This window comes from Anser anser (assembly GCF_964211835.1).
Source record: "Anser anser genome assembly, chromosome: 8".
NCBI classification, from domain to species: Eukaryota; Metazoa; Chordata; class Aves; order Anseriformes; family Anatidae; genus Anser; species Anser anser.
In genome coordinates this window covers 27,048,829-27,071,821 of record NC_139728.1, presented here as the reverse complement: position 1 = coordinate 27,071,821, position 22,993 = coordinate 27,048,829, and the positions used below count along the sequence as shown (strand labels likewise).

The 22,993-nt window shown below is 55.0% G+C and overlaps 1 protein-coding gene across 4 annotated transcripts in view; it reads left to right on the top strand.

Moving 5' to 3' along the window:
• The window catches only part of SSBP3 (single stranded DNA binding protein 3), a 52,676-nt gene extending 32,153 nt beyond the window's left edge, over nt 1–20,523 (top strand). Inside the window, exons 5-18 of one of the 4 annotated variants that reach the window (XM_083846652.1) lie at nt 1,664–1,753; nt 9,431–9,511; nt 10,198–10,257; nt 11,992–12,058; nt 12,166–12,242; nt 15,756–15,820; nt 15,958–16,006; nt 16,213–16,248; nt 16,511–16,565; nt 17,175–17,245; nt 17,772–17,850; nt 17,991–18,019; nt 18,171–18,272; nt 19,095–20,523. In XM_083846652.1, the coding sequence (XP_083702778.1) occupies nt 1,664–1,753; nt 9,431–9,511; nt 10,198–10,257; nt 11,992–12,058; nt 12,166–12,242; nt 15,756–15,820; nt 15,958–16,006; nt 16,213–16,248; nt 16,511–16,565; nt 17,175–17,245; nt 17,772–17,850; nt 17,991–18,019; nt 18,171–18,272; nt 19,095–19,214 (981 nt within the window). In that variant the 3' untranslated portion in view covers nt 19,215–20,523. Of the gene's footprint in view, nt 1–1,663; nt 1,754–9,430; nt 9,512–10,197; nt 10,258–11,991; nt 12,059–12,165; nt 12,243–15,755; nt 15,821–15,957; nt 16,007–16,212; nt 16,249–16,510; nt 16,566–17,174; nt 17,246–17,771; nt 17,851–17,990; nt 18,020–18,170; nt 18,273–19,039 lie in introns of all 4 variants that reach the window. The other 3 variants (XM_083846649.1, XM_083846651.1, XM_083846650.1) reach the window with 3 other exon arrangements.
• The last annotated feature ends 2,470 nt before the right edge of the window (nt 20,524–22,993 follow it).

Genomic DNA, 22,993 nt, shown 5'->3' with positions numbered 1-22,993 from the left:
GCCCCGCACCGGGCCGGCGGCGGCCCCCGGGGTGGGCTCGCGGCCTCGCCGCGCGGGGGGATCCGTCTTGCCGCGGGAGATTCCCCGGCAAGGGATTATGGTGTGCTGGAAATCTCTTGAAACCATAAAATATCACCTTGGCAGCTTTATTGCGCCGCGCGCCGCCTTTGGAGAGCGGCGTTTTGCGTGATAGAGGGTTTAATAAAGGAAATTCCAAATGGGCTCGCTGCAGTCGGGGGCTTGCTCTTCTGTATTTTTGCATTAAGAACATTCATCTGCTTTGCAGAGAAACTGCAATATGTTCATGGCCTCGGATTAAGATTTGGTTTTACTTTTATAGCTGACCCACTTGGGGGGATGGAAGGGGGGAGAACTGGGTTCACTCCCTCTCCTTTCTATTTTTGCTGCCGTCTGAAGTATAAAAAGAGCCTGGAATGGGTAGGCTGATTTTTCCTGCCAGGCCTTTTTTTTATTAACTGTAAAAGCGCTCAGATCTGGCCTTCTTCGCTGCTTTTTGCGGGGAAGGCTGCTCGGGATGCCCCGTTCTCCCGGCCCCTCGTGGGGTGGTTATTTCACGGAAGGCTCTTTTTTTGGGGAGATTTGGCCCCTGCTGTCCTCCGGGATGCTTCCGGGGCTGGGCGAAGCAGCACTGGCGCAGCGCAGTCATCTCCATCCCGCCCGGCCCACGGCGTGTGCCTGGAGCTGGCCCCGCTGCCGGTGGGACTCGGGGTTTGGCGAGGCCGTGGTGGCCGAGCTTTGGGTTCAAACCGAGCTCGGGATTTCCTCGGGGTGCTGCCGGGATGACTTTTTTTTTTATCCCTGTCCTCCTGGGTGCTTCCTCGGTGCCGTGGCGGCGTGCCCGCCAGGCCGGGAAGGTGCCCTTTGTTCCACGGCCAGCCCTGGGGCCGGTCCCCCGGCCAGAAAACCTCCTTTGTGCATCGGCGTGCGTGGCGGAGAGGAAGTAAATATTAATCCAGTCGCTAAGCAGGGCTGTCTGGGTAACCCGCCGCCGTCCCCTTCCCTTTCTCGTGGCGAAGCCGCTCGTGCCCGCGCCGGGGGCTCGCGGCAGGGAGGCGTGAGCCACGGTTCGGTGTGATTTTTTGCGATAAAAACCCCTCGTGGTGGTGGGTGGGGAAGCAGGGGAAGCGCCTTTTTCGGAGGACAGAAGCGAAGCAAGCGAGTGCGTGGGGGGGAGGTGGGCTACGAGAAGCGTTTAAAAAGCCTTAAAATAGCTCCTGCCTGGAGTGACGCGCTAGGTGAGGCTCCTGGGTGGATTAACGAGGCTGAATGGCTGGTTAAACAAACAAATGAGCCCCAGACCCATCCCTGCTTTTTGCACGGCCATCTTCTCGGGGGGGTGAACTGCAACGCGAGCTCTGCCCGAGCCGTGGTCCCAGCAGCGCGCCGGTGAAGCTGGTGTAGGATCGGGCGAGCACGGCGAGAAGGGGAGAGCGGGCGAGCTTCGCTCCCAAACCCGGCCACCGAAACGGCCCCGAGCGTCCTCTGCTCCTTCCTCCGGCCGCGAGAGATGCTGTGGGGCCGTGCGAGGACCGCGCTGACCGACCCGGCGCGGCGCGGCCGGGGGAGACGGCTTTTTTAAAATGTTCTCCTCCTGACCTCCGACTCGAAACCAACGTGTTTGTCCTGGTTTTGTTCCCCGCAGAGCGCAGCTGCCGCCCCGAGTCCCGTGCTTGGAAACATTCCCCCGAACGACGGCATGCCCGGGGGCCCCATCCCGCCAGGTTTCTTCCAGGTAGGCTGCCGCTCCTCCCGGCGCCCGCGTCGACGGGGCGCTCGGGTCTGCTCGCGCCTCGGTGCCCGTGCTCCGGTTCTGTCCCCGAGGGGACCCTAGCCAAGCAGTACGCCAACGTAGATGACCCGTTTGTGAATAACCAGTGATCTGCTCCCCTTCCACGTTCGCTTTCTGGTTTCCGTGGCCTTAACGCGATTCCGTTTCTTGCTTGAAGAGGTTACTGCGTATTTGCAATCGATGTTTTTCCAGAGCTGCTTGTTTTGTGTTTGGGTTGAGCTTGTGTTTGTTCTTCGGTCCTAACAGACGTGCGTAATTGAAAACATTCTGGATTTTGATTCCTGAAACTTTTTCCCCCTCTGGTTAACCACTTGATTTTTTCCAAATGCAATCACTGAAAGCATTAACAAACGCTGGCGTGGGCTGTGGCTGCAGGCAGAAGCGGATTCGGTCCAAGTGCACGGCCCCGAATGCCATGGAGGCACCTTGTAAGACAATACCTAGCCAAGTCCCCAAAGTTGTCTTGCGCGTTCCCTCTCCCACGCTGAGCTCTGACTGAAGACAGGGTAACGTATGACTGAGTGATGCTAACCGAGAGGACTTCAGCAAGCGCTTGGAAAAGAAGTTTTCAAAGCCTGAATCTTTTTTTTTTTTTTAATTTCTTTGGAATCTCTTTGTATGGCATGATATGCACTGGGTCGTAGCGACGTAAGCTCGCAGTGCATTAAAGTCTTCCTGCTTGAGGAATAAGCACTTGTTCGTGTAACAAATGGGATAGCAGTTGAAAGGGATATTTGTTTTGGCAAGCTGCTTTTTTTATCTGGGTTTGTGATTTGTATATGGGAGAAATTCTTGGGCAGTGGACAGGCGAACCTGATAAAGGGCCCGTGATTTATGGTGGCGGTATCGGAGCGCGGTATCGCAGCCGGTGCGTGCGCGGAGCCGGGGAAGGGGAAGGGGGGCTGTTTCTGGTTTTAGAGAGATCCCATTTCCTGAACACGCGTGTGACAAAACGCGAGTAGCCGATATTGATTGGTAACCCTAAAACGGGCCGGTCTTGTAGCAGCGCTCCGCGACGCGGGGTGAAGCGAGCAGAAGAGATGCTATCTCGCAGGTCATAGCTGCTGCCAGCAATTCGAGTGCCAAGTTGCTACTTCCAACAAATGTGTTTCCAAAAGTCCTGATCTCATCCCGTTGCAAAGATGACTGTCCTCTCAGGCTCCCACTTCGCACAGATCTGCGAGGGTTGCAAAATTGGCAAGGAGTTAGGGCACGGCTTCAAAAGCCTGGGTTGGATTTCGCCGAGAGGGGAAGGTGAGGGAGAGGAGCTGCGATGCCCCAGACACGCTGCTCATGCTCGGGTCTTGACACTTCTCGTTGACAGCCTCCGAGGCCTCCCCCCTCGCTTTCCTTTTTGGCTTTCTGTAGCTTTTTGGCACCGAGGGCCTGACTGGGGAGCAGACGACCCACCCCAGATCTCCACCTCCGTGTGCAGCCGGACCGGGAGCCGGGCTGCCAGCAGCCGCCGCCGCTGCCCTGCCCCTGGGGACGGGGTGCCCAGACGCAGCCCCTCTTTCTCAGGATCTTTTCTGGGGGCTTCCCAAAAAGGCAGCAGAAATAACAGGCCATGTGCGAAGCTGCCGCCCACCCCCGGAGCTGCGGGAGGAGAGGGAGGGAGTGTGGTCGCTGCTCTTGGCTTAGGTGAGGAGGAGGAGGGACGGGCGCCGATGCATATGGATCGCATGTGACGTCTCGAGAGACTGCCTTTCCTGAAAGCCCTCCAACATCTGGTTTCTCCTCCCAGCCCTGGGGAAAGAAGGGAGGAGGGGAGGAGAAAAATCCCACCTTTTAACACAGTCAGAACATCACCCCCACGAAAGCCCGGCTGATTTATTGCGAGCGTTCAGCTCGTTCCAGCTTCAGGACGTGCTCGAGCCGAGCTCTTGCAGAGGTGTGCTGGAGCCTCTGCATCGAGCTGGTTGCAGCTCGGGGTTAATTTCTTATCTCTGAAGGAAATAAAAGTGCTGAACTTCAGAGGGCAAAACCAAAAAGGTCACGGGAGGTGCAGAGGACTGCAGCAGTTGGGCTTCTTTTCCCCCGACCCTTTGCGTGCCAGCCCCAGGCGTGGGCGAGGTTTCCAGCAGTACCACCCCAGCAGCCTGTCTCCGTACCGGGGGACTGGAGGACGGAGGGAGCGTCAGGGAGCACCAGCGCCTCCCTCCAGCAGCACCGGGCTGGCTGCACAGAGCTGCCTGCACCCTTCCGCGCCGTGCCGCAGCCACCGGGGACCCGGAGGGCTCAGGTTGCCCGAGGACAGCAGGCGTGGGCGTGCTGCTGGAGGTCCTGGGACAGGGACAGATCCTGGCCTGGCACCGCGGTGGCATCAGGCCAGGAGCTGAGACGGCAGTGGCAGCAAACCGGGTTGTTCGGTGCAGGCTGCGGAAACCCTGCGCTGCCGCCCCGGGGTGCACGGACTCCCTGCAGCCCCGTGGGCTCAGATGGCAAAGGGAAGAAACGAGGAGCTCGAGCGTGAGCTTGCAGGAGCAGGGACGTGCTGGCAAGGCGAGAGGAGGAGGCCGGGCTGCAGCACCCGCCTGCAGCTGCTGGCTTGCAGAGAGCCTTCCCCGTGCTGGAGCTCAGCAGCGACCTTTAGGCTCGGGGCCAAGGGAAATGCAGCCCTCGGCGTCTCCCAAAGCCTGTGCCCAACAGGAAAGGAGAGGCCCTGGGCACCCTTTGGCTGCCTGGGCTTTGCGTGGTGCCAGCAGGCTGCAGCGCCTGGCGTCAGGCTGCGCTCCTGACAAACGGTGGCCCGGTTCACGGCTAGCGTGGGTAGGTGCTTTTATTTAAATCCGCCTCTTTGTCCCTTTAAGACGAGCAAACAAACCCTTCTCTCATCCTCCTAAAGGTCATCGAAGTCATTTCTGCTTTTGTTTTGAAAGCTGAATTGATGCCCGTTCGCAGAGCCCTCGCGTTTGTCTCCTCTGCTCCAGCACTGGGGAAGGGGAGTGTCAGGGAGACGTAGAAGGTAAAATTAAAAATTACAGGCTATTAATACAAAACCTTCCCCGTAGTAAATAACGGGGCCGTAGGAGGTGGGGGCTGCTTGTCCCAGCCCCCCCGCGGCTGTGCCTCCTCTCCCAAACGCACGCTCCCCGCCTGGCTCTGTACCGCTGGCTCTGATGAAATGGAAAGTTGCACATAAATCAATGTCTGTGGCCGTGTTAGCTATGCATCAGCAGCTAGCCTGCGAGATGCACCAAAACAAAGCGCCGGCCGCTCGCTGTTCCTACACTGCCCCCTAATGCAGAGAAGCCTCGGGAGCCGGGGAGGACAGGGGCGTCCAGCCCGGGGGCAGCCCCTCTCCCAGCCAGGGGGGCACTGCCGGGGGTGTTAGCCTCCTGAGCGCCCTGCCACCGCCCGATTTTGGCAGACGGGAGGCGAGGAGGAGCACCAAGGGCATCCCGCAGCCGGTGTCCTCACCGAGCCCCCGGAGCAGGGACCCGCGCGGCCGCAGGAGTGGGGCGTGCGGCTCAAGTGGCTCCTCCTGCGCGTGCCTCAATTCGCAGCCCTCTCCACGATGCCTTCCTTCGGCTGGCTTCATGGAGCTTCCCACGGGATGAGGCCGCTCGCCGAGCATCCCACTGCCAGTGCTGCGTAACCCCACGAGCAGCCAGGAACCCCACGCCGTCGGCTTTCCTGGTCCCGCTAGGGCTTCTTTTGTAGGGGAAGATTGCTCCTAGGCAAGATGGGAAGGAACACGGCTTGCGAGAGAGAGCAGGGCTGGAGGGAAGAAAAAGCAAGTGTCGGAGAAAGTTTTTTTTTTTTTTTTCTGGAAGTTTAGCAGGATGCCCGAGGCTTTTGTACCGAATGTCTGGAGCATATGGTGGGATTTGCAGTCAACTTTCTCTCGGGTGCTCCATCCAGATGGAGGTGACTGTTCTTGGCTTCGGCTGACACGGGTTTGTTTCCTGAAGAGCTTGTGTTTAACATATTCCTTCAAACCAGAACTCTGCACTCGGGAGCCCCAGCTGCAGGCGAGGCAGATCTCCTGCCCACGGCTCCCTTCCCGGCTGCTGGCGAGCTTGGCCGTGCCGCGGTCTCGCTGCTCGCGGGAAGGCGCAGTTGGGTCTTCAGGCAGCACCTCCTGCCTTTTTGGCGTTGCTGCCCTCTCCCTTACAACCAGGAGATGACCCGGTGTTGTCCAGCCCCGTCTGGTGGGCTCCAGGCACTGCCTTGCTGCACGGTAGAAGACATCTGGCATAGCAGAGGGGTTTGGCTTTGTGCTGGGCTCGGGGGTGTTGCAGCAGGCTCAGAGAGGCTCTGAAATTCAGATTTCAGGAAAGACGTAGAAGAAAGCTCCTCTGTGGGGCACAGAACTTCCAGGAACGGGAAACTTTATTTAGCGAGCGAAGGCTGTGAGCAGTGTCCTCCTGCAAGCTCACAGCTGCCTGGGTTTGGCCCGTTGTCAGAGGGTTGGCGAGCTCCTCCAGCACCGAGTGCCTGCTGAGTCCTTCTGCACCTCGGGCTGTGGGGGGCTGCGGTGCTGAGGAGATGTTGCAGGGCAGGAGGACACTGGCTGGCTGGTTATTTCTCTTCAGACTCCTGGAGGTGCACGCTAGGGCTCTGAAACCTTCCCCGAAGGCTGGGCTGGCTTGGCTGAAAGCACCGGAGGAGCCTGTGGAGCTGGAGGAGCCAGCAGGAGCCCCAGGGCGCTGCAAGGTGGCCGTGGTCCTCCAAGGGCTGCAGCGCCTGCTCACAGGGAGCCCAGAGCATCTCCCCTAAACGCTTGCTTAGGGAGATTTGGTTGTTTACATGTCACAAAACTTCCCTCTCCCTTCACAGGAACAAAGCTCCAGGTTCTTACCCAGTGAACTCAGGCACTTCTCTAATTAATACCCATTTCCTTTAGTTCGGTAGTTTTTAATGATGAAACTGGTAGGGCAGAGGCAGGTATTTTAAAATGCAAGACGCCTTCCTGTTGCTAACTCTAAATTGTTGGTATCTCGTTGCGTTGCTGCTTTGCCTTCTTATACCATTCTTCATTGTTCTGCCACCCCCAGAGGTACTTGAGAATGTTTTTAAATATAAAAACTCCCCCATTAGCTGAAAGTATGTAGCCCATAAAACATGATCCATTTGTGGTGAATTACTCTCGGAACATAAATTGACACATACAGAACTATGATCGCCGGTGCAATTTTCCATGTTTAATATTTTACAAGAAGTTTGAGAAGTTGAGCTCATGAAAGACAGAGTGGAAATAATGTGATCGCATGGAAACTCCTGCTGCAAGGCGGCGGCGGCAGCAAACCTCTGTCAGCCGGTAGGCCAGATTTGTCTTTTAAAGTCTCTGTAGTAAAAAGGGCAAAAAAAAATGAAGCAGAGAGGAGGTCGGCAGGCAGGCTGGGACACCTAGCGCTGTCGGAAACAATTTCTTCTAACACCGGTTTAAATGGTTGGTTGGTTGTGGGGATTTTTGGAGGTAAGGAGCCACGTCCAGGGCCTCCTCCTTGGGGCCTGGAAGAGGCGTGGAGGAGGAGGAGGGTGCGCGGGCCTGACCTCCCCCTGTGGCAGCGCCGCTTAATGACTGCTAAACACACGTTTTTAAACAAAAAAGGGAGTCGTTCCGTTGGTTGGAGCCCACATGTCGGCTCTGCAAAACATTTGTCTCCAGCGCTGCGGTCCGTCAAGATCATCTCCTGTTTGTAATGAGGGGAACCCGCCGGAGAAAAAGCAAGCAGGCGTTCCCGGCTGGAACACAGGCGCGGGCCCTGCGCCATCTGCACATGGTGACGGCGATACGATAACCGCTGATAACCGCCGATAGCCGCCTCCAGAGGCTCGGCGTTCCTCGCCCAGAAGCACACAGCGCTGGGCAGCCCTGCCGTGAGCAGGGGGCCCGGCCCGGCCCCGGGACAGGAAGGAGCCGGCACTTCAGATGTGCTGCTCTGTGCCCCTGGGAGGAAGAAAGCACACCTCCTCCTCCTCCTCCTCCTCCCTGCCTAGGAGGAATTCCTTCCAAATTGCCCTAAACCTCTGAAACCGGTGGCAGCCCCAGGCCCAGCCGCCGTTTGCCCTGACAGGGGAAGGGCGAGCAGCCCAAAATGGCCGCAGGCCTTCTGCCTCAGGGCACCCGCGCCATGCCCTGGGCCGGCGCGTGGGGCAGGATCGTGCCCCGGGTGTAACGCCTAACAGCAGCCCCAGCATCAGACACTCTCCGGCTCCAAGTACCGGGGCTGGGAGCAGGGAAAGCAAGTGGCAGAGAAAGTCTTGTGAACAGCACGGCTCCATTTCCACGGCCGCCAGAGCCGGGTGGCTGGTTGGAGTCTGTTTGGCTACATCTCCCCGCGTAACAGTTTGCAAAAAAAAAAAAAAAAAACACCACACACACACACACACACACACGCAACCCTCTTACTTTATTTACATTGCACTCAAGTTTCCGCGGTACAAAAGATTTGCAGGTGCAAATATGTCCTGCCTTCATTAACTTCCCCTCCCTTTTTAATTTATGTGATTTCAATTTTCCTTCCCTGTACTGTTAATTAGGGGACCCTCTAATCAGTACCATTATCACAGTGGTATTCATGTTTAGGAAAGCTGCTAAACAAATGCTTGCAAAATTGCTAAATGGCTAATTAATGTCTGTTAATTAAGAAAATTGCTCATGGTAACAAACCATGCCATTGCTGGCAGCAGCTAGAAGGCGAACACTTGTTGAAATTAGTAACGAGGCAGGTAGAGAACATCTGCTCCTGCGCCTTTCCTGGAGTGTGTAGTCGCTTCGCATAACGTACTTACCGAGCTTATTTGCTTTCTGTACCAATTACACGTTCTTTGACTCAAAAATACTTTTTTTTAATTTTTTTTTTCCTTACGTTAACATGCACCGGTATGTTCTTGCACCGAGCTCGCAGTTCCTCCGAGCAAACTTTTCATTTTGTGCTTTCAAGAGAAATTAAAAAAAAAAAAAAAAAGTGGGCGTTCAACCCCAAAATGTCAGCAACTGCTGCATTGCAGTGTTCGAAACCTACACGAACTAATCTTTCCTTTTTTCCCCTAGACGGCCTTAGTAGCGTTTTACCCGAAAGACATTTTCCTTGCACCATTAGGCAACCCATCTCGAGGAGGGATGGTGCATCCGCAAAGGGGAACGTAAAGGGCCCTCCAGCACGCCGCGGACCCTCGGGTGGCAAACCCTGGGAGGTGCTTCCAACCATCAGGACGTGGGAGGAGAGAGGAGAAAATGTTTTGTTTTTTTTTTTTTGGTTTGGGGGTGTTTTTTTGGTTTTGTGGTTTTTTTTTTTTTTTTTTGGATTTTCCCCCAACCTCTCTGACCCTCTCCTGCGTATTTTTCTTGCTCGTTGCACGCCCTTGCGAAGTGTTTCCCTGTGTGTTTATCATTGCAGACCTGGTTGAACTACTGGACCGTTGACTGTAATGTGGCTGCTGTGCTTTGACAGATGTTCTGATTTTTCTTTTTTTTGCATATATCATTATTCATTGTTCAGTTACAAATGAATAGAAACTCAACTAAAAGGAGAGAAAAAAAAAAAAAAACATTAAAAAAATTGGCGAACTGCCTTCCCGACAAAACAGCTCCACCCGTGAATCCTTTTTAGCTCTTTCTGCGCTTTCATGTGCTAATCTATAACCTCCTTCTACTGTCTGACCTCACAGGGACCGCCTGGTTCACAGCCCTCGCCACACGCACAGCCTCCACCCCACAACCCTAACAGCATGATGGGACCCCACAGTCAGGTAACGACACTAGCGATGGGTAGGGCTGTGAATCGGGACGCGCTCTCCATTTTGCTCTGCAAGCGTGCTGGGAGCGGGCACCCGCTGCCCCCCAGCTCCGCCGTGGGATGTGGCTTTCCTCCCAGTTTCTGATTGTTTTTGCTGGGTGTGCAGGTGACAGTGGACTGAGAAGTCACTCGTGGGTATCAGACTGTTTTGCCTTCCCCAGGTAGCCTGAGAAATGTAGCTGGATGTGGGATTTTAAGCTTCTGTTGGTAGCAGCAGTTGTAAAACAGTAGCTTAAGTCTTCTTTTTTTCGATGCGTAGCATTGGGGAATTTTTTTTTTGTGTGTGCGTGTCTGTATGTGCTTATTTCCCACCTTTATTTTTTTTTTTTTAATATTTTTCTATATGTATTTAAACACGGTATCTAACACTCAGGGTTTCCCGTGCACTAATTATAACAGCCTCACAGAGTATTGCTGAAGTATGTCAAATGCTCTCGAACAATAAACCGACAGAAAACGTTAAATAAATGGACTCCGAACACCTTTTTTTTTTTTTTTTTCCTTTTTCAACTGGACTTTTTTAAAGAAGGATTTCTCCAGAATAAAAAAAAAAAAAGTGTGTAAAGTCTAACCGGCGTGTGTGGGGCACGTGCTGTCTCCTCGCGGTGTGTCGCTGAACCGGGTTTTGTGTCATTGCAGCCTTTCATGTCACCGCGCTACGCAGGAGGTCCCCGGCCCCCCATCAGGATGGGAAACCAGGTACTGCGCTCCCGACCCCGCTCCCCGGGTGGATTTTCCCTGCGATCCCAGCAGATCGAAGCCGCGGAGATAATCCTGCCGCCGGGCTCACCGGCTCCGCTGCGGGGTCAAGCGGGGCAGGTCGCTTCTGGATTTTGGGGCTGGGTTTATCCTCTTATCCCACCTCTGCGGCAGTAACCCAACCAGGGGGTACTTCCCATTACAGTGAAATTAAAGGAAACACGCAATTCCTTCGGGTAGCAAAAGTAACTTAGGAAAAACTGTCTCGGGAGCTCGTTTTGTGCTAACACTTCTCCCAAGTAATGTTATTCTCGCGTAGCTCTTATGAGTAGAAACAGCAGCGGCTAGGCAGCGGAGCAGTCAGCGAGTGGGATGCGGCTTTCTGGGTGTTTTTATTTGCTGCATTTAGTCACTGGACCTTCCAGAAGGCGGCAGCTGAGACGTAAGTGTCTCGCTGCGCACAAAAACCAGGAGAAATCCCACCTGCGTCCCCTCGGGGTGGGAGAGCCTCCGGCGCCAGCCCTGGGGCCTGGCATGGGGAGGAGGCATGGATCTGGACAGGGACAGGCGCTGCTTCCTGGCCCCCCCAGCTCTGTTGTTGGAGGTGGAGCTGCTGCTGTTCCCAGCGCTTGTTTTCTTAGGTCCTACCCAAACTTCTCCCTAAAGCTGCGGGTTTGTCCCGCCTCGCGCTGCACAGACGCGGCCAGCGTGCTGGCAAGCAGGGCCCGGGGACGGTTCGTGTGGCAGCGTGGTGCAGGGGCTCCAGGGCTCCTAGCCTTTAGTTTTCCCTGTAAAATTAATTAGAAGGATCATGGTTTTTCCCCAAACACCACGTATAAAACACAGGTTTGTGCATACCCAGAGCTCGGTGAGGTTACGGTCACATCCAGAGGGACAATAAATAAATGGGAATAAAGAGGAAGGCAGAAAAGTCAGGGAGCAGAAGTGTCAGTACCCGCCACTACAACAACCCTGGGTTATCTTCCTCCTGCTCCCATCTTCCGAGATGTAAAAAAAAAAAAAAAGGGGGTGAAATCTCGGATCTCGGCTCAGCCTCGTTCATTGGTCCTCGCTGCCTACATTGGCGCAGGGGGGGCTGGTTTCGCGTTGGTATTTGAAGAAAAGGCAGCTCCGCCTCAAACCTGTTTGCAGTTTGCCTCCCCGAGGCAGATGGCATCTGCCTTTTCTCCCCCTTTATCTGCTCGGAGCAGCACGTGGAAGGCAGCCGCTGAACTTTAAATAGTGTGTGGCTTTGGGGAGGGGGGACAGCCGTGGACAAAACCACAGGAGCAGACGTCCCCTGCCACCACCCTGAGCATCTGGGGACAAACCTGAACCGCCGCCCCTCTTGCAGGTGCCGCGTGGCACATGCGTCGCGGGCAAACCCATCCCTGCGCCTGGTGGGATTTGGCCGCGGTGCCAGCCCCTGCCCCGCACAGCACGCGGCTCCCCGCCCTCCTAAATCACAGAGGGGGCTGCGGGCAGGCAGGGGGGAGAGGAGGAAATTCTGGCATCTGGTTTGGGTTTTAGGAGGTGTTCGCAAAGGGAACCGGGAGCGGTGCCAGGAGTCGGAGGGATGCGGCGGGAGGCGGCCCTTTGGGACAGGGGGGCTGATGGGTCCCTCATAACCCCTGTTGCCTTGGGAATCGGAGAGCCTTGACCCAAACCTCTCTGCCTCTGCTGTGTTTTGGCAATTAATTTATTGTTTCATTCTTCCCCACCTTGTTTTCCCAGCCCCCGGGGGCCGTTCCTGGTACACAGCCGTTGCTGCCCAATTCAATGGATCCCACGCGACAGCAAGGTAAACCCGCAGAGGGGGGTTTGAGCGTTTCCCCCGTCTCGTTAGCTGTTCGTTCGGGGCCCGAAGTCGCCCTTCTCCCACCTAATGTGTCTTCTTTCCTCCGGCAGGGCACCCGAACATGGGCGGACCCATGCAAAGGATGAATCCTCCGCGAGGGATGGGCCCCATGGGTCCCGGTCCGCAGGTAACCTCGGCAGCACCAAAGAGCCTCGCGCAGCTCTGCCAACACCAACCACCATCTCCACGGCCCCCGGGGGCAGGGAGGGCTGGGAGATATCCCCCCCCCCCCGTCCCCCCATTAGTGTTAATGCATTTTACATTAGTCCTGCAGCTGGAAATCCCTCCTTTTAACGTTAGTGAGGTCTTCAGGGCTGCACGTCCTCATTAAGGGGATTGCAGCCCCCCTCTTGCCCTTCAGCCGAAGGGGATGCCACTTAGCACCGAGCCCGAGCAGCCTCTGAGTGCATTATGCAGCGTGCCTGGGAAATAGCTCTGACCCTAACAGCAGGAAAGGGGAGGGATGCTTACATTAAAAATAAATAAATAAAAACAAATGGAAAGGTACCTTCAGCAAGGGAATAGCCCTTCCCTTTGCTAGCTTCTCCTCCTCCTGCCCTGATCTGCGGACTGCTTGAGCTCTCTTCCTTTTCGGTCATTTCTTATTCAGAAAGTTTTTGGAGGGGTGAAGGGGGAAGGGGTTGGTACAGAGGAACTCCTCAGCCTGGGAGGAGAGGTGGGTTGAGGGGGGACAGATTTCACCTGCGAGTTGGGCAGCCCCTCGGCACTCACAGCCCGGGGTCCAGCGGTGCCTCCTCGCTGCCCTCTGCACTTCAGAGAAGTCAGGTCACCTTTCTTCTGGCTTTGCCAGGGGGGTTTCAGAAGCTCTGCTCCTGTCCCAGGCATTTAAGCTCACTCAAACCTCTAACGCTCGTGTGCCGTGGGGGTCAGGGTGCCTGCGCTGGCGGTGGCTGTCCGGGTGGTTTTCCATACGTTGCGAAAGTGTGGCAGCTCCCTGCACTCTCACTGCACCCGACCGCGGCTCAAAGAGCTGCTCAGACTAAATCAAAGTTTCCTCTTACACTGCAATAATCCCAAATCCTGCTCAGCTACTCGAGGAAGGGGAGGCAGGGTGGGGAGAACCAGCCCAAGGAGGAGCAAACTCTAAAATTAAGCAGATCTGGGTTAATATATTCTGCCTTTCTGTTGATTCATTTTCCGAAGTGGATTTGCATGCTGCTCTGTTGACTCACTTCTGTTTGTTCCTTCGAAGAGACTTCAAAAACAGATTACCACATTTCGGTTGTAGGTTTATCCTCTCTGCATTGTCGCCTACGTCGCGTTTTTAGCGCGAGGATCAGAGTCTGTCAGGAGACGAGCGCGTGTGCTTGGGTTTTGTTTTGTTTTTCCCCTCGAGACTGTTGAGCGAAAGCGAGCGTAGCGTAAAGAGAGTCGTGTCGGTTCCTAACACGAGCCCGGGAAGGGAGGAGAGCCCAGCTTCACGTCCGCCCGGCCTAGGGCAAGGATAAAACCCCTCACACATCACCTCCCAGACAAGCCCATGCCCTGGCAGCACCGCGATGCCAGCGATGCGGGACCTGCTGCTCCCTTGCGACTCTCCCGTTGTGGAAGATGGCAAAAAAAAAAAAAAAACACACAAAAAATGGCATTTGCTAGCGCGGCCGGCGCCAAGGGGAGCGTGCCGGGAGAGCTGCAGGCGCTGGCAGCGCGCGGCCGGGAGGCTGCTGGCTTCCCACTCGCAGAGCTTGCCGCGAAGCTTGGAAGCCGCGGCTGAGCGCTGCGTGGGATGGCGGCAGGGCTGGGAGCCGGGAGGAGCTGTGAAATCCTCGGAGCTTTATTTTTGACTCCGCCGCTCCCTGTGTACGTACATTAGAGAGAGCTTTTTAGAAGCGTGCCCTTCCCTCCGAGAAGCGCGACTGCGGCGCCGGCTGCCTGCCTCCCCAATCTGGCGCGGCCTTCCCGAAACGGCGCGCTCGGAGCGCTCGTGTGTGCAAGGAGTGGTGGAAAACATTGAACCAAAACCAGCAGCCCATAGCTCCTTGCCCTTTTTTTTCCTTTTTTTTTTTTTAAGTGTTGCAGCAGGACCTTCCCAAACATTAGCTACAAGTTATTCCGCATCCAGCACCCAACCGGGACGTCCCGGTGTCCCGACAACTACTTACGAACCGGCCATCAATCGCCTCCTACAACCCAGCTCCGCTGCTTTTCCCCTTTAACAGTCACACTTTCAACTCTGCGGAGGCCCCGCTCATTGATGCCAGGATCAGGTTTGCCAGCGCCTCTATTAAAAGGTTTTGTAGCTCGCTGGCTTCCGTCGGCGGCTTGCCCGGCATCCAGGTCGCTCGGCGCAGCTGCGCTCCCTCCCCACCCTCCTTGAGCATCTTTCAGATGGCTTCGTTTGCCATCCTTTCAGCTCCAATTAAACATGCTGAGCTTTTTTTTTTAACAAGGGGTTTGATGCTGCTATTCAGCGTAAATGGCTGGAATTTTGATCAATTAAGGCCTTGCTGGTAATTTGTTTGGGGAAGCCCTTGTCTGCCTCCTCAAAACAAACTTTGTAGATGCCCGCAACAGAGCAGCGCGTAAATCCAGGGAAAAGTCAACAGTGCTGGAGTAGGAGCTTAAAAATTTAGCTTGGAGGGCTTGGGGGGCTGCGAACTAGGAAGCAGCCAGCAGTCCCCCTCTCCTGCCTGAGCGTTTTTTCTCTAAAGGGCAGAAATGTTGCCAAAAACGGGGTGATTGACCCCGACGGAGGTGCGTTGAGGTTGATGGATGTGAGTGGCGCTTTGGGGTGTTGGGGGCACCCTGCTCCTGGGGGAAACCTCAGCCCAGGCAGCCAGCGAGCACCGCAGCTTCTTCCCACCCTGACACCTTCCTCCTCCTCCTCCTCCTCCTCCTCCTCCTCCTCCTCTTCCTCCTCCTGCAGCCTCCCGGCGCTGCAGGGCACGGGGACTGCAGCACGCAGCTTTCTCCCTAACCCGTGTCCGGGCTGGTCTTGCTTAAAAAAAAAAAAAAAGAAAGAATTACAGAAAATAAAAAACCTATGTTTGGGAACAGGCTCGCTTAGTGGGGGAAGGTGGCGGCGCAGCTCTCCCAGCGGCAGCGCGACCTAAATCAGGCAGCGCGTCGCCCAGAGGGCAGGGAGCAGAACACGAACCAAATGGAGCGCGGCGTTGGGGGATTCCTGTTCCTTCAGTGCCTTGGGCTGGGCTTTGTGCTGGATCTGTTTTTACCAGATTAAGGATGCTGATCTGAGGCTCCCCGGCCCCGCTGGAGGCCGAGCAGGGCGAGATAAGCTGGGAGGGAAGCCCCGAGGGGCCGGGGGCTCGGGGGGCACCTCGTGGCTGTGGGGTGCCAGGGCGGCCGCAGGCGCAGACTGGCTGCGGGGGGTCTCAGCAGAGCTGTGCAGCTGGGGGAAAACAAACCTTGCTGCTCCGCACTGCCTGGGAACAGAGGAGCCTTGCCTTACTTTGGGTTTATTTTTTAATTTATTTTTTTCACATTTTGGCTAGATGCCCCTATGTCCGCAGTACGCAGCCCATAATTTTCTTCGGTGTTCGTTTCCGCGAACTAACCCTCTCGTTTTGTTGTTTGTTTGTGTTTTTTTTTCTTTCCCTTCTCTTTTCCTCTCCGCTTTCCCTTCTCGTTATGGTAGACTGATCCTTGGTTATCGTTGCAGAACTATGGCAGCGGCATGAGACCTCCGCCCAACTCGTTAGGCCCTGGCATGCCCGGAATTAACATGTAAGCCCCCGGCCCCACGCTGGGCACACGTGGCCGTGCGCTCCTGGTACCCGGGACGCTGCCCGGCCGCCCCCGTGGCACGCAGGGTGATGGATGAAAGCAGAACTTTTGTTTTTTCTGTTTCCTTTTGCCTGCAGGGGGCCGGGAGCTGGCAGACCATGGCCCAACCCCAGCAGTGCTAACTCAGTGAGTATGCTCTGTCCTCCTACTTAAACAACACCAGGGCTGCTTGGGAAGCGTCCCAAAAACGGGGCGTCCGGCCTGGGGCTCGCCGGGTGCTTGGAGAAGCCTCCTCCTGGCCCTGGCGGGGCTCGGATGCCCCGGAGCGTGCAGCTGTGTTGCTCCACGGCTGGTCGCACGGTGCCTAAACCCCCGCTCTTCTCTCCATATAGATCCCATACTCTTCTTCATCGCCTGGTACATACGTGGTGAGTCCGCCGGCGCCGTGCGGGTGGAAGTGGTGCACGTGGGGCAGCGGGCGGATTCGGGGCTGGGAGGGCGTTAGGAACCGGGGGGGGCAGCGGGGGATATTCCCCCTGCTTGCTCAGATCGCCCCGTTGTCGGTGCTGGGGTGAAACCGGAAGGCTTCAGAGCTGTGCTCAGCTCCGGGGGTGCTGCGTCAGGGGCACGGGTGGGACAAGGATGTGGAGCAGCACCGGCGCGGCTCACCCCAGCTCCATCTCTCCGCAGGGTCCTCCCGGCGGCGGCGGTCCTCCGGGGACACCCATCATGCCCAGCCCCGCAGGTAGGAGCCCCAAGCCCCTCCCCGGGCCCAGCCCTGCCCCCCCAGGTTGGGTTTTTGGGGGGGCTCGGTGCCACAGCTGCAGGGGAGGAGATGTGGCGCAGGCTGCGGCTGCTCCTTCTCCTTCTGCATTTTGATGAGAAGCCCTGACCTACATTTCAGGCTGGGTCCTAACAAAACACCCCCGGCGCTTCCCTGCCCTGCTGTGCCGTGCCCCCTCGCAGCCGGGGCACCTCGCTGCCACCAGGCTCCCTCCCACCCCACCCGCCCGATATTTCGGGATATTCCTCTCTGTATTCACAGGTTCAGGGAGTGGGGCTCGGGGAGGTTTCGGGGTGTGAAGCGACACGCGGCCACGAATTACTGCCCCGCGCATCCCCTGACAAGCGAGCCCCACGGTTCCCGGTTAGAAGTTGAATTATTTTTCACAGTTGAATTTCCGTGATTAAAAACTTTGTGGATCTTCATTAAATACAAATTAGCCAGAAAATGGTGGTACTTAGAGGGAATTTTAGGTGATAAAATACAAAAGAATGAGTTCAAGTGGCATGAGTTTGTTTTAATTAAGAAATGAATTAATCACCCGACTTACTGGGCTTCACTGTTCCACAGATTCAACAAATTCAAGTGACAACATCTACACAATGATTAATCCAGTACCGCCCGCAGGCAGCCGATCGAATGTAAGTCTGCTTTCTAATAATTTACATATCAGATACCATAACAAATCATAATTAACTTCATCAGTTGAGAGTAAAGCAGTTTAATTGATTTCAGCCATTTGTTACAAAACAGGAATAAAACAAACCATCAAAAAGCGATTAACTCTTTGGCGACTTTGTTCATTTTTTATGCTTATCAAGAGAGCGGCCGTCCTGCTGCTCTGGTCAAGGCGGTGGCAGCTGCGCGCCCCGCAAGCGTACGGGTTTTAGGGCATACGGGCGACTGCAGACCTTGTTCTTTTTGCATTTGGAGAGAGCTCCTGGTGCCGGCACGGTGTTTGGGTTTGCACACCTTGGTTTGGCCAAATGTTATGGGTGGACGTACGTGACCGTGGGCCCCGGGAGGTGTTCTGCAGCCCTGGGAGGTGGCCACGTCCCTCTTCCAAGCTCCTCTTGGACCGGGCTGCGGGGACGGGTCACCCGGAGCCGCCGTGGCCACCCCGGTGTTGCCTTTGGGCTGACGTGGGTGTTGTTTTCTCATCCGCAGTTCCCAATGGGCCCCGGCTCTGACGGCCCCATGGGCGGCATGGGCGGCATGGAGCCCCATCACATGAACGGATCGTTAGGTGAGCGCCACCTCCGCGCCCCGGGAGCCCCCGCGGCTTCTGGACCATGGGGGAAAAGCGGAAGGGAGCGGGGCAGGAGGGAGCCGGGGCTGTCGGTGCACCTTCAACAAGGCTTCTCTCCTTTTGTCTCCACGCCACAGGGTCAGGAGACATAGATGGACTTCCAAAAGTAAGTGAGCTGGTGGGCGGCTGCCTGACCCCTCTTTTCTCACCGTGCCTTGGGTGGGGACGGGAGCGGGGCCGGTGGAGCCGTGTCCCTCCCCCGTGGTGTTCTGGGGACGCGGGGACCTGCTCACCGCCTCCCCCCTCGTCTTCTGCAGAATTCTCCAAACAACATAAGTGGCATTAGCAATCCCCCGGGCACTCCAAGAGACGACGGGGAGCTGGGAGGCAACTTTCTCCATTCCTTCCAAAACGACAATGTGAGTCCCTGGGGATGGGCGCGACCGACACCGGGTGCCCAGCCGGAGGCTGTGCGCAGGGGAGGCCGCCTCCCTCCGTCCTCCTTTCTGACCGAGGTTTTGCTCTTTGCAAGCTGCCCCGGGACGAAAGGCGGGGGAGGAAGAAAGACGTGGGGTGGGTGTGGGTGGGTGCAGGCTTGGGTGCTCCCAGGGCGGCGAGACGCAGGGGGAACGGAGGAGAGGAGGACGTGGGAGAGGCTCCCACGGGACGGAGGCCAGCTGGGACAAGCAGCTCGGCTCCCCGCCTCCATCCCTGGAGCCGCTCGGGTTCCTCCGAACCAATTTAATGGCACCGGGTGGCCGCCCCCTCCCAAGTTACCAGCACAGGTGTGGGCACTGGGCTCGCCCCGAGCCGGGTCGGTGCCTTGTGGCCGGCAGCCCGGTCGCCGCGCTGGCTCAGGCGCTGTGCCTGGGCACGGGCCTCTCTCCTGCTTTTACTACATCAGCGTCATGTACATGCGTGCGTTTTAATTATTTTTTTTAATTGCTTCTTACCCCATACTGCTTTGGTTATTTTCTCCCTGGAAAGCCAAGTTACAGAGCAGATTACGTCCTGAAAAATTAGAGTCTCGAGCACACGCTCCTTGTGATTTATTAGCTCCAATTAGGTCGCTTTGTAGTTCTCATAAGCCCGAGTCCTGCTGCTACATCCCCTTCCCCAGCCGGAGCAGCGCGGTGCTCAGGTCCGGCCCGCCTGGCGTCTCACCCTGGCTTTGTCTCTCTTGCAGTATTCCCCCAGCATGACGATGAGTGTGTGATTTCCCTCCCCCTCCTCCTCTCCAGGATAAAGAGAGTCAGCTGCCGTTCGGAGGATCTCAAAGAATTATGCAAGAAGAAGCTAGGTGTATTGGCAGGGAGACGCGTGGCGGGGGCCAGAACCCCAGGTTTAGTTTCATGCAATAAAAAGGCTGAACTTTTTATTCCATAAAACATGAAGGACAAAACTTAAAATATTTCAAGACATGACAAGATCCTTCTTTGTGCAGAAGGGTTTATATATGTACATGACACTTCTTTTTGGAAACAAATGGAAGCCTCTAGCACCCAACTCCGATCTCTTTGCTTTGTTCTTTTAAATAAAGACAGAAACAGAACCCTGTTGTATGTTTGTGCCGTGCGACACCAGGAAGCTAGTCTAGATATGAAATCTCATGTTGTCTCTGTTGTAGTCATTTTTTAAATAAACTGGACAGTTTACAATGGTGGTTTTCGTTCAGAAGGCCTGTTTTTTTGGTTTTTGGTTTTTTCCTTTTTTTTTTGGTTTTTTTTTTTTTTGGTTGTTTGTTTGCAGCACAACGCTTCCTCCTCCAGTAACAAGATCTGCTTGTGGAAGAGACTCCACCACCTCATTATAAACTTGTTAATGCAGGTGACCCCTTATAGGATCACATCCTCGAATTAATTGTGATCTTACTCTCTGTGACTGTGGCATGCACTGTGTTAGTCTTTCCCCCCCCCTCTCAGAGTACAAGAAGAAATCTCTGCCCCTCCCTTCCCGAGAGTCCTTGAGCTGGTTCACTACAAAACCAAATTTGACTCTTTTTTTTTTTTTAAATCCACCGAAAGAAAGGAGAAAGAAAGGGTTAATCTGACCTGGGACTTTGAAACTGTGATCTCCAGCTAACTTTGGTTCTTTTGGGGGCTTTGTTTGCTTTCGTCTTTTTGTTCCATTTTGGTTTCTTTTCTCTTGAAGACGTGCTTTTGTCAGGGTTTCACTTCTCTATGATTTGGAACTGGATGGAGATATTTTTTAAGGAATTATTGTTGTTAAAAAAAAAAAAAAATGTATCCTTGCTATTCTGTAGGCTCGCTCTGTCGTAAGAAAATAAAAACTTAACAGGAAGCTCGGAAAGCCTTCCCTGCTCCGGGGGAGGCGGCTGCAGCCGAGGGGCAGCCGAGCCGTGTGGAGGGAGGCTGGCGGAGGTCTGGGCTCTCTGTACATTACACTACCCCTGTAGTTGCTCTTTGTTTTTTCTCAAGCTCCATTTCTGCTCCATGTATATCATATTATGTAAAATATTATCTCCCTGGATTGACCCTTGTGCGGATTATTGAAAGCATTGTATCTTGTTTCAGTGTTTTTTCTTACCTTGTAGTCTGGTTCTGAAATACCGAGAGGGGAAAAAAAAAAAAAAAAGTAATTATTATACATTGTAGTTTGTGTACGATATTTGTTGATAATGTTTTATTAAAGGGATGTCTTTTTTCCGCACCCCTTCATTGAAATGTTTTTGGGAACATTTGGCTTGTTTTTATTATTCTGACTGCAAGACATGAGATGACAAAACTTTTTTTAGTGTGTAATACGAATTTTTTTAAATGTTTGCCTTCTTTTTCCTAGGCATTTTAATTGTGCTTTACCTGTAGAAAGTCGCTGGGTAGGGAGGGCGGGTGGGACGGGGGGGCGAAGGGTGTCAGTCTCATAGTTACAGTCAGGTTAATATTTTAAAAGTAATGCTAAGAAATGACCGAATGAAGATTTGTTGCATCGCAAAATACGCCCGTGGGCTCCAGAAGGGGTCAAACTTTTTTCTTTTTCCGCTTTCCATCTTGTTCAGGTTTTTTTGTTTTGTTTTGTTTTGTTTTTTTTTGTTTTCCTTCTTTCTGTTCTGACGTGAGGAAATGAAAGGACCGGTTTTAATGTATTTTAAAATGAATAGCTAAATTATTGTCTTCATTGGTATGGGATGGTTTTTTGAATGAAACGGTTCTCCCCCTTCCCCCCCATGCTGTAATAAATATCGACATAAACATTTGACCTCGGTGCGCTGCAGTTTGTTCCTGGTGCTGGCGGCGAGAGGCGCGCGCGTGGGTTCTCGAGGAGCAGGCGCTTCTTGGGGCTCGGAGCCCAGCGGGGTGCTGGGGGCACGTTTTGGGGTGGGGGGGCTATGCAGGGCGAGATTTCGGGGCAGGTTCGCGCTGTGTAGGTGCTGTGCCTGCAGTGCGGCCCCTGGAGTAAGACTGGAGCGGCTGGGGAGAGGAGGTTCGTTTAATGGTGCTCTCTCGGTTTGTCTCTATTTCAGTATTTAGAAGAAAATTGAGCTTTTAGCCCAAGAAAATATTCTTTCTGTGCACACACTGGGGGTGCACTGCTGGTAGAGCAAGGTGGGGGCATGGGCTGCAGGTGAGGGTGTACAGAGAAGCTTTCTGGGGCTAAAAGGATATATATATATATATATATATATATGTATAATAAATATTATTATTATTTATTTTTTTTACACCCTGTCCCCCAGGGTTTCCCCGTCACAGGCCGGAGAAGCTCAGACGCCCGTGTTGGGTTCATACCTGGAGCCGTCAGGGCTGGGGCCGTGTGTTCCTACCCCTCTCTTGCAGGAGGAGAGGTTCGGCAGCGCGGCCCCTGAGGGTGTTCAGAGCTGGTGCATGCAGGAACCAGGGACTGTCACCAGGGACTGTGGTGACAGTGACACGAGCGGGGCAGCTGGCACCGTGCCCGCGTGCTGGCTGCCGTCACAGGGTGTAGAGACCCTCCCTGCAGGGTCGCAGGCTCATGCCGTTAAACACCGCGCTGAGAACCTGCCACGTTCCCTCCTTGACAAGCCTCCTGAGCCCGAGCTCAGGGATGATGAACCGTCTCCCACGTCGGTTTTCATTAATTTAAAGGCGGGAGGTGGCTGCGAGCAAGCAGGGGCTGCGGGTCGGGTACAGCGCGTGCCTGCTAGTGCAGCCCGCGGAGTTCGGGTTTGTACCAGGCGCGAGCCAGGGGAAGGTGGTGGGGAGGAAACACTTCTCGCCTTGCACGGCGCGAGGGATTCAGCCTGCAAAGTATGTGCGTGCTGGACACCTGGTGAGACTGCTGGCACAGGAGCTGGGCGAGTGGGAGCAGCCCGAAAAGGGTCCCTGGGGACAGCCTGGGCAGCGTCGCGGCAGGCGTTAGCAGGAGGCTTTTGTCATCAGCCGCTCGGCCACCGGTGCCGTCAGCACTTTGTCCCTTGGCTGGCTCCATCGGCGTGTCCGAAAGCGCTCACGCAGGTGGGACATGCCACAAATGCAGCTACCAGGGGTTTCGGTGGGGAACAGCCGTGCACCCGCACACATCCCTGGGCAGGCAGGAGCCCCTTCTCGCACGTCCTGCTCCCCGCCTGCCACTCATTAAAAGTTAATGGCTGGTTCTTGCTGAGGTAATGCTGCTGACGAGCCTTTATAACTTATTGATGCCCACCCAGATGTGCCTCCCTGACCTGTCGTCTTCCTCCCGCTCCCACCTCCCTTGCACCCGTCCCAGGAGCCCTGCGCTGCCCACCTTGAGGTCATCTCAAGTCATCTCACGTGGATTTCTGAGGCCTCTTGTGACCAAAGCCAGCACTTGAAGTGAACTCATTCCCCTCCCGACTGCCCGATGTCTTATTGCCTCTGCCATTTCCCAAAACTGCCGAGTTCTGCCCTCGTCCATCCCTCCCTGTGCTCTGGCTTTGCCTCTGCTGTGTCTTGGAGAAGGCAGGATTCCAGCCTTGCTTGGTTTGTGCTCTTCTGCTGCCGTTACTAATAGCCATCGCTCCGTGGAGCGGTAAAAGCATCTAAAGGGACTTTGGCTCTTTCCCATAAAGACCATCTTCAGGCTCCCGCGCCTACTACAAGCACGCAAGGTGCTCAGTTTCTTCATGCCCCTCTTTGCTGCCATCACTCTTTTCACATGGTTCTTCAGTGAAAGTGGTCTGCTC